The sequence below is a fragment of the Passer domesticus genome, chromosome 2 (assembly GCF_036417665.1).
Source record: "Passer domesticus isolate bPasDom1 chromosome 2, bPasDom1.hap1, whole genome shotgun sequence".
Lineage (NCBI taxonomy): Eukaryota > Metazoa > Chordata > Aves > Passeriformes > Passeridae > Passer > Passer domesticus.
Window position 1 is genome coordinate 27,730,802 of NC_087475.1, and position 18,343 is coordinate 27,749,144.

At 41.2% G+C, this 18,343-nt stretch overlaps 1 protein-coding gene across 2 annotated transcripts in view; it reads right to left on the reverse strand.

The window, feature by feature from the left end:
• Positions 1 to 18,343, reverse strand: part of SH3RF3 (SH3 domain containing ring finger 3) — a 246,179-nt gene that overhangs the window by 55,156 nt on the left and 172,680 nt on the right. For both annotated transcript variants that reach the window (XM_064407910.1, XM_064407911.1), the window contains exon 4: positions 7,270 to 7,638. In XM_064407910.1, the coding sequence (XP_064263980.1) occupies positions 7,270 to 7,638 (369 nt within the window). The remainder of the gene's footprint in view (positions 1 to 7,269; positions 7,639 to 18,343) is intronic.

The window sequence follows — 18,343 nt, forward strand, 5'->3', positions numbered from 1 at the left end:
ATCTGGGCTGAAACATCTTCTCAAATTCATTCCCTTTCTCTTTTCCCATCCACACCTTTATGGAAGCATTACTAGTTTGGACTTCCAGCATAAATTAAGTTTTTCTTTCTCTTGCAGATTTACTTTAGATTTTCACCAGTACTTTAAGGTCCCATTTGTGGTTTGATTTGAAAAGACATGGTGCCTGTAGGGATTAGTGAAGGGCCTTGCAAAAGCAAGGGACTCAGTCTTTTAGCGGAATAGAAGTCTAGAAGACTGTGATAAAACTAGGAACAGAGTACAATGATATTGCAGGTTGCAGTAGCCTTCACTGAAAAATAATTGTTGCTATCAGAAGAATGTTCTTATAATCTAGAAAATCAACCAGAACTCTCAGTTTTGACTTCAAAGAAAATTCAGCACTCTCTCACCACAGGGCACTTATCACATTCATTAATTCTCAGGAAAAATTCTTTTAATGTCTCAAATGCATATTTACAGCTTACTTTAAATTTCTCTTTAATATTACCTTAAAATAAGATAAAAACACCCATTCAACTCACATAAATTGACATACCATCCTTTGGAATATCATAAGAACAGGCTAATGGTCTTTAAGATTCCTGTGACTCGTTTCTCTAATTTGCTGACTCCATAAAACAATGACTGTGGCAATCATTCTGAACCTTAATGTTCCTAGAAATAATGTATTAGCACTTAATGCATGGTAGTGACACCAAGTATTGATGAAAAGTGCTACATGCAAGATCAAGTAGCCTCATCAAATGCTAATTATCAAAGTGGGGGCTGAAATGGACTTATCAATTCTAGAGGAAGAATTTTTTTTTCCATAACAGTGTGTGTGAAAAACAAACAAATGTGCAGGATAACAGCTGCAGCTGCATAAATAGCTGCATAAATACCCAGTTCCTTCCTGTAAAGACTGGAGCTAAATTTATATGATTTATTGAGGGATTCTTACAACCTGCAAGTATCTGTGACTGTGAATGAAGGTGAGGCATAGTATTATATTTTTCTAGGACCAGGTTGGCCCTGATTATTTTTAGTTTGTAATAGACCAAAAACTCTAGACCATGTCTTCTCTCAGTAGCTCATAGAGCCATGCAGAGAGCTGGAGAAGTCAAGTAAATTAATTTTGCTTCTATTTTCCCTATCCTGCAATCTAATGATTGCCTGAAAGTTAAAAGAAAAAAACCCAAATGTTTTTTGTCATTTTCTTCTGAAGATTCATCTGACATTACCATCCATAAAAGCACTGATTATTCTGGCTCACAGCTTCTCAGCTTCCCCAAATGAGGACTAATTAAGCATCACGTGGATGAGCATCATGAGAATTATATTTTATTCAGCTTTGTTTCTCTCAGACTATACTCAGGATATAGCTCTCCACCACAATATTTTAAATAGGTTTGTAGTAAATAGTTTCTTGAAATTCTGGAACAAAGAACATGAAAAATCAAACACAGAGACACAGGAATGCTTCAAATGAAAGCTTGACCTGTAAAAGATGTTAATTTTATCCTACTCATAATTGTCCTTTTGATAACTGTACAACAAACTCATCAGGATCCTGTGCAAAGCCTCCTGTAGGAAGTCCCTGTCCAGGGAGAAAATAGTGGCAAACAAATAAACAAACCCTCCAAGCAAAAAAAAAAAAAAAAGAGAAAAAGATACACATTAGTAATTTCTGCTCAAGTGTCATACATGTAGACATAGTGTGCGCTGGATGAACAGGTTTTTATGGCATGGGGTAAACACCAAGACAGTGTCTCACTTGCTCTTGAGACTTCCAAACCAGTAGTTGACTGGCAGGTACTGTAAAGTCTCAAGATTAGCTGTGTGCAAAAATTATTTCAGTGGCAAAATGTTTTCAGGTTACTACCCTGAGGAGCATCTGGGAAAAAATATATCGTTTTTCTTTTACTGGCAATGGGATTTCATGCACAGTTGAATAACCCTTCTAAAGCACAACTTTCTCTTCCTAGTTCCTGTAAAAAATTAGGTTTTATGTGATTCTTGCAAAATCTTTCAAAATATATTTGTGATGAGGCATATTGTAGGAAAAGGGAAGACACTGTCTCTAACCTGGTAGTTCCCTAAAGACAATTTTGCTTTGACCTGGATTCCTGGTAGCTTGTGTAATCAGTTCATAGACTGAGTCAGCTCATGAGCATCATTTGCAGCAGTTTTGACAAATAATGTAATATATCCCAATATGCAGAGTATATTCAGAGACCTATTTGTAGCCCCCACCAATACAGCTGCTTACATTCCTGCCTACACCTTTCTGTTTAAAAGAAATTAACTCCTTCCCACCTACAACCATCTCCACCTCCAACAAGATAAAGTTATTTAGAATAGGCAATGTCTGGAATTATAAATAACTATGAATAGAACTGGAAATATACAAAGAGAAATAATTAGTTTATATTAGACCTTAGCAAAAGCTCTTATGCTTTTGTTTTTGTGACATGTTTTGATCTAAATTATAGAAAGGTTGGATGAGTATTTCTTCTCTTTTGCCATTTTGACTGGTGCCACCTCCTGAAATACCTGCCCTTGGTTTCACCTGTCTCGCTCTTGTATCCAGTCAGTTGTCATTCACAGTCAGCAACAGAGCAGGTTGGACAGAACTTGGACTCCCAGCCAGAGCTGAAAAATACCTGAATTTGACTTATTTTCTCAGAGCTTGTTGTGCACTTGAAAATTCAAGGTTCATTTTTAGTCTCTGGATTTTAGGTGTAATCTGTACGCCTCTCATGGTCAGCACATTTAGGTTATCAGCCAAGACTCAACCAGAGTTCTGCTATTACATTTTCTCAGCTAAAACTCAGCACTTCTAAATAACTGATAAGGACACACTTCCAAATGATTTATATAGCAAGACCCTTCAAGGAACATTTTTCATTTCAAATACTGTCAATCTTTGGGATTGGGAGCGTGCAAGACATTGTTCTCAGCTTTTCCTGGACATGTGTCCTCCGGTTAGGAGCTTGAACTAATACTTGCAGATACAAATTGACTTCTTGTGCATGGTGATGAGTTGTTCAAAACACACAGAAGTTCCTTCTGTGGGGAGGGTCTTTTCTTCCTCACTCAGCTGTTACCCTGGTGTGCACAAAGCCATGCTTCATTATTCATGAGACGCTTTTTCTGTCAAAATCCAGGGGATTTGGAGCAGTACTGACCCATGACCTTTTCAACTAGCAGGGACGAATAATTCATAAGGGGTGAAAATGGAAGCAAGACAAGCCATCTGAGGCCTAGGCATGATTACTTTCCAGGGAGACCTTCTCCACTCCCCAAGGAGTCTCAGTTATGAACCACTCCTCTGCACCCGTAACCTAATTCAGCTTCAGCTCCATCACAGGCCTGCAGCACTACTTACATCTTCAATAAAAATCCATTTTGCCAGTAAGATAGGACATTCTGCATGATGGAAAGACACTATTACCTTTCAGAAGGAGATCTTACATTTAATGAGTGATGCTCAGCATGCAGCAAAAATCATACAAGCAAATTTAGTTGCGGGTCAAATTAGGATTCCAGCATTGCCCCTTTTAAATTAAATGCTTTATATCCTGGCTGTTGTGGAATTCCAGTCACTATTTTTTACAGCTGAGGTGACTTCAAGTCGATTCTTCTACCTTTCAAGCATCCCAAAGTTTGTAGTCAGATGTTTTTTAAGACTATCATTCATTTAAAAATACATCTTTCCCTTTGGAAAACAGCGGAGTTGGTTTGCTTAAAGAACAATGAACACATTATGGAAGGCCAGCAGTCTTCGATTATTAAATTAATGATATGCAGACCTGCTTTCAAAACATGTGATTTCATAGTCTGGTCTGCATGTCAGTGCAGAATATGTAGAAATCTGTGCCCTCCTGGAGGCTTATAATAGTCTAACAACTCATAAAAACAAAAAAACCATGTCAGCTCAGTGTGGAAGTCTGGTTTCAATTCACAAGAATTGACAAAAGCCGCAAGAATAAAGTACCACGCATGAAATAACTTCTAAGGGGTGGAATATATGCTACATTTACTGAAACATGTAAAATTTGCACCTAAATTTTAAGTTCCTGCAGTAACTTAGGTAGTGAGCCCTAGATGTCTCTGTTTCTTCTCATGTCAGCCGAGAGAGAGCAGGTGCTGCAGATGTAGGTGCCTCAGGTCTGCAGGGAAAACTGATGCTTGTTTAGAGGAGACTGCTTTGCTGGGCACCAGCCACATGCCTTGAGGTAGGGGACAGGATGTCATTCAAGAACTCCTGTAATTGAATTCTGCTTGTTCAAAGGACAGGCTATAAGAAAACTGTGTTGAACTTTTTCGAAATGTAGAATCCCCCTGCAAGCCAAACACCAATCCTCATATGTTTCAGAGAAACTCATACCTACTGAAAGGAAAAAAAATTCCTTTATTTCTTTTTTGTAAAGAGATCTATTAAACAAACAATGGAAAAGTGCCTGGAAATTTCAAGCATGGGATATAATGACACAATAAACCTAATTTACATTCTAGTTAAAAAAATAGCATAAATTTGCTAGATACTGAAACTGTAAATTTGTTGTTTCCCTTATAAGAAATAAGCTTTGGCTGAATTTGCTGTTGCAAACCAGTAAGGGCCTGAGATGATTAGAGAGACAATCACTCAAGGGCTGTGACAATGACATGCAGGACAGAGAGGTTCCTCTTCAAGTGGGGAAAGAAAAGGTGAGACACTTTCCTGCAGCAGAGCTCACTGGTGAGTTCAGCAGCTACATGTACAGCCTTCCTACAAGCTGCCCATGCTCTCAGCAACGCCCCTGAGCACTTCTGAAGCAGCACTAGAATCAGTTTGCAGATTTGTCAAGATGTCAAATGCTGAACAAGACATACAGGGCATTTACCTCAGAAATGCCAAATGCATTTTAGAGCAAAAAAATCTGAAGACAAGACTCTTACTGCCCTGAATGCCTTGATGTAAGAGCTCATGGGGCCCATTGTTTATGCTACTCTGGCTGGCATTCAGCCATGTGAATAAAAGAAAAGTGCTGAACTGATATTCTGTCTAAGGCTGAAGCATCATTAATTGCTTCAGAGCCATGTCAGGTCTTAGCAGATGGCAGAGAAGAGACTGAATTTCTGACATTTTTAATTGAAATGTAACCCCTATTATTATGGGATTAATAGTTATATAAATATAACTGCACAATTTTAATGGACATTTGATAAGAGCCAATTCTGTATTTTTTGTAGACTTAATTAATAAGGCTTAAAAACAGGTGAACACATGTTTGTAGCTCTTGTGATTTCATTCCTAATCTTACAAGCATTTTTCTAAAGGTTGCTCCTACAGTCAAGAGAACGTAGTGAAAACTTCAGCCCCACTTTTTTTCCCCTATAGATCCACATTAATTGCCAAGCTTTCAAAGGAAATGTTTAAATCCCTCAAATTAGAAAGCAAGGTTCCCAAAAGCAGAGAAGTGTATTAAGACATGTAAATGCCACACTTGGGGTGACAGGGTGCAATGACACTTTTGACAGAGGGAAGCCTCTTTTCACTAAGGTTGATCTGAGCCACCAAGACTCTTCTTCCCTGCCTGGATTTTGGCCAAGACAGTTTTGACCAGCAGTGGTAAAGTCATGTGTAGTGCATATGCTGCTTCACAGATGTCCCAGTACATCTTGACACCCTGCTGCTTTGTGTGGGGGCCATATCCTCACCTTCACCCTCCTGCTGGGGCCTGAAAGGGGGGGAAGACCTTACACCACAGAAACCGTTCCTGAAAAAGGCATGTGGAAGAAAACGGGTGCTATTACAGTTGGACTGAGCTTTCTCTCTGGCTCCTACCTGTGGATGGGCAGCAGAGGGAGGGGAGCAGCTGAGGCAGGAGAAGAGAGTATTGCTCCATTATGGCAGTGTCCTCTCAGAACAGTTTTTGCTGGCCCTGCATCACACATGGTGTGCATTCAGGCAGCCTGCCTCCCCCAGAGCCCTTGCAAACCTCTGCTGCAAGGGCCTGGGGCTCATATCGTGGGTCACAGCAGGTCACAGCTATGAGGGGTGACTCCATGGTCTGGTGCACCACTCTGGCCTCATAGGAGAGACCCACCAGCACTACAGATGGACATAAACAGACATTTCTGCCCAAAGCAGCCCCTACAGGTTGCTGCTTGTCCCTCTCCCAGCCTCTACATGCATACCAGCATGGGCAGTGGCTGTAACATGGATTGCCTCCTGCTCTGGGCCACCACAGGGCTGGCAAGTGGTCCATGTTTGTCCCTCTATGGAGACATGGATGTGAGGGGACAGAAGGCAGGTCCAGGGAGAGGAACAGGGCAAGGATGGCTTTTTTCAGCAGAGACATAATGTGTGGGAAGACCCTGTCATGCTGAGGTTACCCTGGCACTGTGAGACTATGACACACAGCCTATGAGGAGCTGGTCTAGAAACCACCTGTGGGTGCCCATCTGAGCACACACTGTGTAGATTACTGGGCAGGAAGGATGAGGCAGAAGAGCTTTGGCACTGTGACTTTTCTCCCTTCTCTTCTATACCTTCAAACTGCAAATTGCGAGTTGAATTTCCTTATCCATAGAAACAATGGCAAAGTGTTTCAGTGTACTCCTAGTGAGTATGACCCCTATTTCTGCCAGGGCCCCAGAAGCAGCTTCTTGGAAGCTCCTTTTGGGACCCGTGGGGATGTCTGGGAGGATGTTCTTCCGCATCCTTCTTTGAGAGGAGGAAGGATGGAGAGTGCTGCACTCTCAGCATGTGTGATGGTTTAAAAACTCCTTGGGTTTTTCTGAACGGCAGTTACTTGCTGGGTACAGCACTTGTCAAAGTGCAGTGCATTCGCTCATCCTCCAGTGATCTGTACAGAAATAATTATTCCAAAAATCTTTTTTTATCCCCAGTGTGTGAATTTCATACTGACACTGCTACCCTGCAGAGTAACAGATATATTCAGGGTAATGGGATCACTCAAAATTATTCCCTTCTACAACAGAAACTGCTGCAACTGTTGCATTGCTTCTAACAGATTGTAGAATTACGTTTTGTTTTTTAAAGTGTTGCAGTATTGTGAATCCAAATTAGCCTTATCCTCTGGCTTCTCACACCTGCCCAGTGATTAATGCAAGGATAGGAGCAGCAGCTGCCAAGTACTGTCACACCAGGATGACAGCACCATGTGACTGCTTCATGCGAGGGTGAGCCATTTTGGAAGAGGTGACCCAAGGGCATGCCACCTGCTAAGGATGCCCACACCCCCCTGCACCCCACCTTACCTGGGCTGGGGCACTGGAGGAGAGGTGGGTCAGGTCCCCGATCCTGGCAGCTGCCCGTGGGTCACTGGAGCTGATGAGGACAGGGGCACTGATCTCCATGGAGTGCCGGTTGCTGGCAGCCTGGGAGGACTTGTGTGTCATGCTGAGGGCGGTGAAGGAGTGGCGCTTCTTGGCGTTCTTCTTGCCTTCCACCTGCCTCTGGGCGGCTCCGGCAGCCCCCGCACCGGCCAGTGTGGAGCAGGGAGCCAGGCCCACCGCCGCCGCCGCCGCCACCGCCACCGTCTCCGTCGCCAGCGGCATGTCACAGCCAGAGGCGGCAGCCGAGCACGTCTTGTCCATCTCCATGAGCTGCTTGGCAGATTCATTCAGCTGTGTGGGGAGCAAAAGGGAAAGATAAAAAGTTGTTGAGAGTGATAAGGTTCCCTCCACTGCAGAAAAGGTGGCTCAGTGGGACCAACCACCTGAAAGGAGGTTGTAGCATGGGGAGGGTTGGCCTCTTCTCCCAGGTAACCACTGACAGGACAAGAGGAAATGGCCTCATGTTGTGCCAGGCGAGGTTTAGAATAGGGTATTAGGAAAAAATTCTTGACTGAAAGAGTTGTCAAGCACTGGAAGAGGCTGCCCAGGAAAGTGGTGGAATCACTGTCCCTGGAGGTATTTCAAAGACTTAATAGACATGGCACTTCAAGGCCATGGTTTAGGGGTGGGCTTGGCAGTACTGAATTAATAGTTGGACTGAATTGCCTTAGAGGTCTTTTCCAACCTAAATTATTCTACGATTATATGAATTTATTTGATTTATGAGGCCAGATGGATTATTTCCATCCACTTGTTAATGCCAGGCAGATCAAAAGAGGCAAAGTAAGCATCCAGAAGAGTTAAGCTAGAACCAGGCACCATAAATTGGTCCACATAAAGCTACAACATTTAAAAACACAGCATTTCCCAAAACAGCTCATCCCAGGCTGCTGAGTCAGAGCCTGGGGAAGGAGGCAGGAGCCTCCTCATCAATGTTTTGCTGTTCTCAGTTCCATCACAGGCCTGTGCTTGATGTTTCCACACATGGTTTGACCCAAGGGTACAGCTTCCAAATCTTCCCAGTTTCATTTCCCTGCCTCCCACCTAACACAGGTTATCCAAATGCAGATGCAAACTGAATGCATTTTCCCCAGATACATCACCTAAACTTTGGAAGAGCTTGATGGCCACTTCAAGATTTGCTCAGGGTCCAGCTTGAAAACATGGTCTCACCAGTTCTTTTGAAGAGTTTAACACTTGACCTACAGGCCCTGAACTCCGCACTAGGAGGCTCAGGCCAGCTTTAACCCTCTGTTCCTCATCCAATCCACACTCGCAGATAACCTCGTGTCTATGCAGGCCAGAGGCATGCTGGGTGGCACAACCCTGTCACTGAAGTCTTTTACCTCCCATCCTTCACAACTCATCCAGGAAAGCTACATGGCTGGAGAGATTTCAGGCGCACAGGGATGCTACCGTCACTAATGATACATGAAGTGCACTCTGAAGTCAGCAGTGCTTTCTGCACAGCACTCATTGCCAATACATCTTCCCTCGAGGGATGTTAACAGCTGATGGAAAATGCCACATTTTGCCAGCAGACCTTTATATTAAACTAGGATACACCGCAATATGTTTGCATTTAATGAATAAAAACAACATACGAGAAAGGGAGCCACAGCTAATGCACACGTGCTTTTGCATTCCCTGCTATTCTGAGACCCACATAAACCAGAGGTGTATGTAAAACTATTCTGGACCAAAATGAGGCCATTTATTTTTCTATAACTACTTTTATGAATTATGGCAGCATCCAAGAAACAGTTGAGGACAAGGTCTTGCAAGGCTCTAAATAATAATAATAAAAATAAAAAAAATAATAATTTCTGCTCCAAGCCAAGCCAATTTTGAAACCTAACACAAGTGGAAATAAAAAGGAAAAAGAGAGGGAAGGGAAAGATAACAACAGAAATGTGCAGTTAAACAGACGTGTAATTGCGTAGCTTTTATAACTCCCAACAACTGTCACCATGTTGAAAATAAAAGAGTAGATGTTGCTAGCCTTAGGCCAGTCCTCCTGAGTTTGAAAGCACTTCTGACTCCATGAGGACTCATTCAGTGTAACAGAACACTAACCTAGAAAGTAAACCTCAACTTGCAGGATCCTTCTTTCTGTGACAGCTTCCACTAAGTCAACCAAGAGCCTCCAATTAATGGCACTCCACTACTTTCAGAGCTGCTGGGAGTCCTGCAACCATTCAATTAGCAAGTCATTTTCCCAGCTGTACTGTCCAACTTGAGACCATGCTTACAGCCAGCATAGTGCACTGCACCTGCCAATTTTCGCTGATAACAGCTGATCCTATTTCAGATTCTTCAGAAATGTCCATTATTTCCCACTTCATCATGCTCTAAATTGGTACAACCTAATATTTGCCAGCAGGCTCCAAGTTGCAAGGAAACCAGATGGCTCCCCTCCCTTAAGTAGGTGTTACAGCTCTGCTTACCCCATTGATGAAGATAGTCTAGCTGAATTACTTGCAATATTAAGGAGAAAAGGATAAAGCTATCAAATATGTATGATTCTTCAACAGCAGAGGGTGAGGAAATTTTTGCTAATCAACAGCAAGAAGAAAAAGAATACATTTTAACTCTTTGAGACAGGATAAAATAGAGTTAAAAAAAAGAATTTAGAACTTCTGATTTTACAACGTGCTACATGTGGACAATGAAGTGCTCCTGCTCTTGATATCAAGGTCTGAATCTCTTGTAAGAATTAGATTATAAATCCCACTGTCTGGAATCCAATTTAACACTGAAGCTGTTATTTTTAAAACAACAGAATCCCTTACTTTTTTGTCCAAAGTGGCAGCTAGTTGAAATGTCAATAAGAAAGCAAGCATCTAAACATGAAGTGATAAAAAATAACCCTGTATTGATATAAATGAAAGTAAGTCTCTATATCAGTAGAAGATTGAACACAGAAAGAAAGCTCCTCCCTAAACAGTAAAGCTAATGAACTTTTGAGAATGTCAGAGGCTTCCTGAAATACTGGGAAAAAACTGTTTTGGTCTGCCAAGATAAAAAATGCTTTATAGCCTTACAACTTTATTTTTGTAAAGAACTGTTTTTAAACAGCTTTGCCCACAGAGGCTGGAAAGTACTTCCAAAATAGGCTATGAATACCAGAGAAAAGTCTGCTTACTACTTTGTAAAAGCAAACAGTTCTTCCTCTTCACAAAAAACTTCTAGAAACCTTTTTTTTTTAACATAAACATGATTACAAATTTCTTATTTTAAACTCTGAATATGTAAACAAGCATTGCTTTCTGGTGTCTGTCATCTGATCTTCAGGCAGATTTGCTTCCAGATGAGAAGCTTAATGGAAAGTTCTGACCCACAGTCAGTGTCAGGAATTTGACATTTCTGGAAGCCTGCAGCTCATGACAATCTCTAATACCAGAACTCAACTTTCTCACTGAGTTTTGAGATCTTCTCTAGAAAGATCCTGTATTTGAATTTGTGGTGCTGCTAAGCCCAAAGTGACTTGAGACTTATGCCCTTGAGACTGCAGAGAGACTGATTTTACCCCAAATCCATTCTTTGCAAAGGGGATGTCCTAGAAAACCTGACATAGGATTTAGAATGATAAGGCTTGGAATTGAATGCCAAACCAGTCAAACATTCCCAGCAGCCCTGCAATCCTGTCTAGAAATGCAACATCTTGCAACAGCAAGCCTTATATTATCTGAGGGACTTTATCGTGCAAGAGATGTGATGAGACAGTGCAGTAAAACTGTTCACAGTGTCTCAGTGACTATTGGCTGTGAGTCCTGCATGCTGAGATAAGAATGCACCAGTCTCAGTTCATGGATCTACTGCTCCTATTTCTCAGGAAGACCTTCCCCAGCTGTGAGTAATCGTTCTGGAGACAGCTCCAGCTTATCTGGTTTTGGGAGTAAAGAAGGATGGCAGTGGAATACCTCTGTGCACAGAGGCTTGTTCACCTCCAAACAACCTTTTCTTACAATGGGAGCAGTAATCAAGTGCTCTTCATTAAAAATGTGGTGGCCTTGATCAGGAGGCCATACTCTCCACCCTGCCACAATGACAAGCTGTTATGACATTAGTGTCCAGGGAGAAAGCCCATGTGATATGAACTAAGGGAGAGATTTTTTCCTTCTTCTGGCTTTTAGATATGACTGTCTTAGATATTCTACTTGTGACTTTACCACATAGGTGACAAATATTAAGCTACATCATTCAGGACTTCTCCACTGCCACAATATTTTTTATTACTCTCCACATAAATCTCTCTTTTTTTTTTTCTGCAGAATGTATTATGGTGAGTTTCTGTCAGTCTCTGTTGCACATGCTTGCATGCACAGATATACACACTCTTCTAATTTCTAATACATGTGGGTTTAAAAGGGACCACCTGTAAATTCTTTCAACTTATTTATCTTTTAAGGATGAGTGGATACAGGAGAGAAACTGTCATCTACACTGACTGTCCCATGTGGGACCAAATATGTCCTTTATATCCCAATATGACTGAATGAACTACAGTTTCAATGGGCAACATTATTCACCTACTTACATACCCCAGATGGAACGAAGAGTAAGGAAAACCTACTTCTTGTCCAGTGTGGATGACAATTAACTCTAGGTTTAGTTCAAATAGCAAATTATTACATTGGAATTTATTGTTGTTATTATTATGGAACAAGAGAGAAACATGGGAAATGTAGGTCAGATTTAAATAATTTATCCTTACTACACCTCCCTTGACAAATATGCCAGTGCATTTACTAATCCATGTTAATGGCAAAATTATTCTTTTCCAGTTTAGACTTCCAAGGGACACTTTGATACACCGTGGTCACAACAGCAGCTCCTGGGCTGTGGCATTTCCTTGATAGTGCTGTCTTCTGTAAGAAGGACTATTCTGCTGTTGAATACTCCTACTTTCTAGTCACTTAGGTCTGGGTAAGGGATTAATTTCTAGCTGACATCTGCCCTACCAAAGACAGGACCTCACTGTGTGGCTTACAAATATACTTCAGCATGTACTTGATACTGTGGAGACCAAAGTGTTACTAATGTGTGACTAAAATGTCATTCTTCTCTAAATAAGAAAAGATTGTTTAAATTCTCAGTTTTACACATGTGATTCAGTATTTTGATAAACTGGAGCCAATTTGGACCAGAAACTACACTTTATTAAGACTTTCACTTGCCACAAAATCTTTTTTTCTGTCTTTATGGAAACTATTAGCTAAAGAATGGTGCTGTTCAAATACAGGTATAAGACTCAAACCAGTTTTAAAAGCAAAAAGTTACAAATCCCCTCAAATCTCTACATATACAATACAAAAGAACAAATCGGAAAGAAAAAAATATTATGCTCAAGTTTTTAGAAAGGAACCACTGAGCAGAGCAGAAAACAAAATTAAAATTATTAATAAAACATCTTCACAATGTCCTCCTAAAAGATTGAAAATATTTTCACCTAGGGACTGCTGATTTTTATACTTTATGGTTCATAAATATTGAGAAGATCATGCACATCCCTATTTTATGCCTTGCGGAGACTTTGGCAACTTGCAGTTCCATATCTGATTTTGTGATTAAAATAAACAGTCTGAATTTATTACTGCATTTTCACTTCAGAGTAGGCACTTTCAGGAAATACTAAGTTCATAAAGTGCCCTCATTAAACTAGTTTGCTAGTATTATAATTTATGTTCTGAAGCACAGTGAGATTATTAAGTAACTAAGGGCATAAGTATACAAGATTCTTCTGTCTCTGCTGGGTTCCTGAGAGGACTGCATCTGTAAAAGCATTTTCAGACCCAAAAAGTAGTCTTTCAGAAAGCTAAACCAGCTTTTCCTTACTATTATCCCTAACAGCAAATGCAGGATACAATCTTTCTTCTGCTGCAGCCAAGTAACAAAACAGCCTTTGACTCAAATGGACATTAGGAAGAAGAACATAATACTTTCTTTACCTAATACTTTACATGTTCATGTAGGTTAGTACAGAGGACACACCGCAATTCCAAGGGCTTACTAGTGGGATATTAGCAGACAAATTTGTGCCAAAGGCTCTTCGACCAACTCATATTGAATGTATCTATAATTTTAATCTTTTATGTTTTGTTACTTCTGATTTAAAAGTGTTTAGAGAAAGCCTCCTAAGTCCTTTATGGGCAGTTTAAATTCATTCAGCAAAACCTACAAAATCCTACCTCAATTATTCATTTAGGCACCATCTTATGAACAGTAATTAGTGAGGCACAGTTTAGGAGGAAATATTATAGACATACCAAAGCAGTACTTAATGGTTTTGTGTTAATCTCTAACAATCCACTATTGCCTTTTCTAATTTATTGCCAGAGAGAAACAAGCAAATTTGGAACAGATTTTCTGCAAGTGGTTTATCCATCATGGAAGATAGATTTCTGAAACCCACACTGTGATTGAGAGCAGAGTTATTCCATGCACCCAGAAAATATAAGAAGTGCAGTACATGTGCTTGCTTGAACAGATTCAGATGAAATGATAGCTGCAGAAATACTTTCCTAGGACACATCTCAAACTTCGAGTGTTCTCTTCCTCCAGCCATACGTTGAGGCATAGGTCTCATTTTCTTTTCCAAAAGCCTGCTAAATAGGTCAGCATGTTCCCAAGGAGCGAAGTCCCTAAAACCCTCCAGCAGATAGCCTTCCTAACCAGGGTCATCCACATACACAGAAATGTATAGTCCGGAAAAAGCAAGCCAATAATTTTTGTCTACAACGTGGGTCTTTGAAAGGCAGCAGTACTTAGCAATCTATTTGCCTGTCCTACAAGATCTTTCTCATTTAGCAGCAATGTCACTTCTAACGCACTGAGGGGCTGAAGGAATGTGGCATATTAGAACAGCATGTGCTTGGACGAGCGTGTCATCATGATCTTGCAGAATGAAAATAAATGATGCGTGCAGCAGAAGTAAACACTAAGCCCTGGGTGGTGAACTGGGAATTTTTTTTCTTTCCCCTTTTTCCAAATAGTTTTAAGAAGGAAAATGGTTTGCAGTGGTGGAGAACAAGTCTGGTGCATCCCAGAGAAATGCATTATCTGCTGCAAAGTCTGTTCAGCAGTAAAGCACAGCAAGAAACCTTATGGAAACTAATGTCTAAAGAACTGAGAAGAATGAAAATAAAACTAAATGCAATATCATTAAAAATAGATTACCTCACCAAAAAGAAGTGTGCCTTCTAGATCCCCCTCCACTTCCTGAAACAATGCTAGCTATTTAGCCTTCAGCTCCAACTATGAGGACTCTCTTGCTCTGAGCTGTCATCTCTGAATCTCTGATCTGCTGTGTGCCTTCGATATGCCTAAGGATTTCCTTTTTCCTTCTATCTGTCCCCTATAGACACCCTTTTCCATAATGAGACACTCATGACTGCACCAAAGCTACTTTGAAAGCAAGAAGTGTAACCAAATACAGCTTTACTCAACATCAGAAAGAGTGTGAGAATACAGCCTATTTTTACTTATAAATTATTCAGAAAGCTAAATAAAAAGTGCAGTCATGAATTCATGGGCTTGATCCTAATTCCTTTGAAGTCAGTGGCAAAACTCCAGCTGCCTTCAACAGTGGAAGGACTGGTGCCCATCTGGCACCAATTTCAGTACCAGAAGAGTCCCTGTTGAAGTTTGTGTAGATTTTACTGACAAACTATTTTTTCATCAAAAAATGAAACTCACTGGAACTTAAGTATTTCCCAGGAACTTGCTTGTTTTGACAAGATGTCCATCAGGAAATTGTTTTGAAGATGATGTTTCTCAGCTAAGACAAGAAATTACCAAAGTCACAGTGGTTTAGGAGTTCAACAGGGTACTTGGACTCCTGGCTGAAAGTCCCTGTGTGGGGGAATGGCCATGGCAGACCTGAAACAACACTAACACTTTCAAAACAGAAAGCCACCAGTTTTCTGGCTGTGCTGAGTATCCTTCACTCTTGTTCTTGTAAACTGGAAAACTTTTGTGACTCCCCTCCTGAGTCCAGGTGTCTGCCTGCACCATGAGGGAAGAGGCTGGTGCTAGCAGAAGTGTGGGCAGCCTTATTCTGGGCAGTGACCTTGGCTAGGGACCTGCATGAATCAGGAGGCTTTGAGGAGCAGTTCAGATCACATCCTCATTCCTAACCAAAACCTGGCAGCTGTATGAGCCCTGTGTCATTACAGCCAGTTACTGCAAGGAAAGAAAGCCCTCTGAAAGAGTTTGTGCTGAATCTAGAAAGCCCTTCACTTGTGAACACTTCCAATGTGAGCCAGCTGTACCTAAAAACTTCAGCACAGGCTAGGAAAGACTGTTTAGATCCTGGAGCAGACCTGTATGGATCACATGTAAACTCTATACAATATCTTAAAAAAGAGTCAAGTTTTGTATTTTTAGAGCTTTCAGGCAACTTTCTACCTCCTTCCTTCCTTAATGTTTCACAAGGCTCCTGGTGCTATCGCTTACTCAAGTGATCAACAATATCCATAAAATTATGAATTAACTGAAAATTGACAAGTTAAATACCACCAACTAAGGGCAAAGGATGTCCTCAGAGTCAATGCATACTTAAAGCCTGGAAGTCTTAAAGTAAATGGCTTCCAAATGATGGTGTGTGGCCCCAAGTAATTATAAATGGGATTGTGAACCAGGAACATCATGCTCATGTTGTTGAAGAGACCCTTCTCTTCCTGATAGCTGCACTGTGCACACATGCTACCAGACATGCCATGGTGCCCTTTTGCTCATACTCTCAGATATGTTCCTGGAAATATAGTTCTTCAAAATGCTGGTTTTGGAATTGAAACCCTGCTGGTTTCAGGATTGTGGGAAAGAAGCAAGAATACCACATCATTTTTAAAGGTAAACACTTGCTTCCAGCTTAATGCGACATAAGGAGGAAAGAAAAAACCATATATTTGCTGAAGTCCTATATAAATTTGATAAGAAAAGTGTTCTGGTGGGTAATGAGAAAAAGACCTACACCATCACCTCACACCATCAATGTTGCCTGAAGAAAGCATAAAGTTGGATAAATCTTTGGAGATCTTGGAAGCTCTTTGAATTGCAGCACAAGGAGCCCGTGGGAAAGCCAAAGTAATTTTTCAAGTAATACAAGGCTTTGCCTACACTGAGCAAGGAAGGAGTCTTTTTAGCAGTGATTTACAACTTTGTGTAGGATAAGAAATCTTGGGCAATCAGGGAAAATTAAGTTTTATGTGCTGCAACTGAAGATTACCTGTGGAGAATTGCATAAAAATAAATGCACTGTACTCTCTATCTCTGATAAAGCAGAAATGAAGAATGAAAGCAAATGCCAAGAAAACGTTTTGGTTCAATTGCTTGTAAAAGGAACCAAGGTATACACAATTCAAGCAGATATTAGCACTAAAGGGTTGTGATAAACAGCCTTTGCCCTGTGTGTACTATATTTAAAGACCTTTTGCTACATAGTGTTCTGGCTTCTGCTTCCCAAATACAAGACAGAAAAGGAATGCTGGATGTGGTAGAGGGCACTTGCAATAGTGTGACATCCCATGGGGCTATATAGTGAGATTCTGTGTGCATGGAGCTCCTGCTACAGCTGGCTGTAAAGCAGGGCTGCTGGCTCCTGCACCAGCTCCGGGGTCACACTGCATGTTTCTCTGGAAGCAGCCAACGGATGTCAGCCGTCTGTCACAAAACTGCTGCGTCTTTGGAGAGATGCATCCAGCCTTTGGGTTTGCTGTTTGCCAGTTGGGGTGAAAGTATGAGTCAGGACAGATTGTGCTGCTGTTTCACCAAACTATGGGATGACTCCCTAGAGGGAGAGTTCTGAGATTTTCTCTGAAATGAGAGATGAATTATATGTGTTTGAAAAGGGCAGCTGCACCAGGATACATGAATCGTTTACGTGACAGGGAGACTGGTCTTCTTAACTATGCACACAGATGAAAAAAAAAGGAATTGTGCTGAGGGAGACATGACTTAACAGCCTGAGTTTGTGTCTCCTGTGGTTATTACAGTGCAAACTCTGCTTTGAATTGCCTGCACATTTAAAGTACCTTCTTCCCACATAGATGTGCTGATGCCTGGTACAGCAGCATGGCTCTTTTTCCTCAGTGGGAACATTAATTTGCATCCTTATTTGTTCTATGCAGTGACCAGTTATTTTAAAATGATTTTTACATAGCCCTGTCTCACCTTGGAGACCTCTATACTTTTGTCATACTGCTAAAAAGCAGACAATGGATTGGGATGGCATTATGGGGCAGGGGACGTTGCACACGGCATATTGCACACTGCACAACAGGCACATCTCATTTTTTTTGGAAGCCTGACCAGTAATTGAAAGCCAGTCTGTAAGATATGAAAATAAGTTTTCTGTGCTATATGATGATGCATTGGGTTCACAACCTTCTCCCCTCACCTTGTGGATGAAAAGTCTGACAAGGGTGAACTGTGATAAATTCCCTAAACTCTGCAAATTCTTGACTGAAAATGGCAGCACTAGACCTCACACTAATGGCATGACTCACTGCCCCTCACATCAAACAACCATTTATAGACCTCTTTGGAGAATCAGAGATGTTAAAGTATGATTGGGGGCAAGGTTGAGTTCAGAGTGGGAAGTCTCTTCATTGACTTGCCAACAGCTGCAGTCAAAAGTACATTGAACTCTCTGGGTATCAAACTAGAAATGTAACTTGTTCAACCCTTTGAGTTTAATTTCTGGTTTAGGGTAAAGGATGCATACCCAGTGCAGTGGAATCATGCAGTGAAGCAGCTAGTGCCTTTGCCTCTTGTACACTCATCTGGAGCTGTATCAGTGTTCTGGTTTCTGTCCAAGCCTGCTCTGCCACAGGTGTCACTGCTAGATAAGAGGTGTGCAATTTCTGCAGCCCCAATGATCTTGGAGCAGATCATTTAGGATGCTCAGGCACATGTGTCACATTACTGCAATAAAGTACGGTGATTGCCAGCATTAGTCACTTTTATGACATCCATATGCAAATGTTGTTTATGC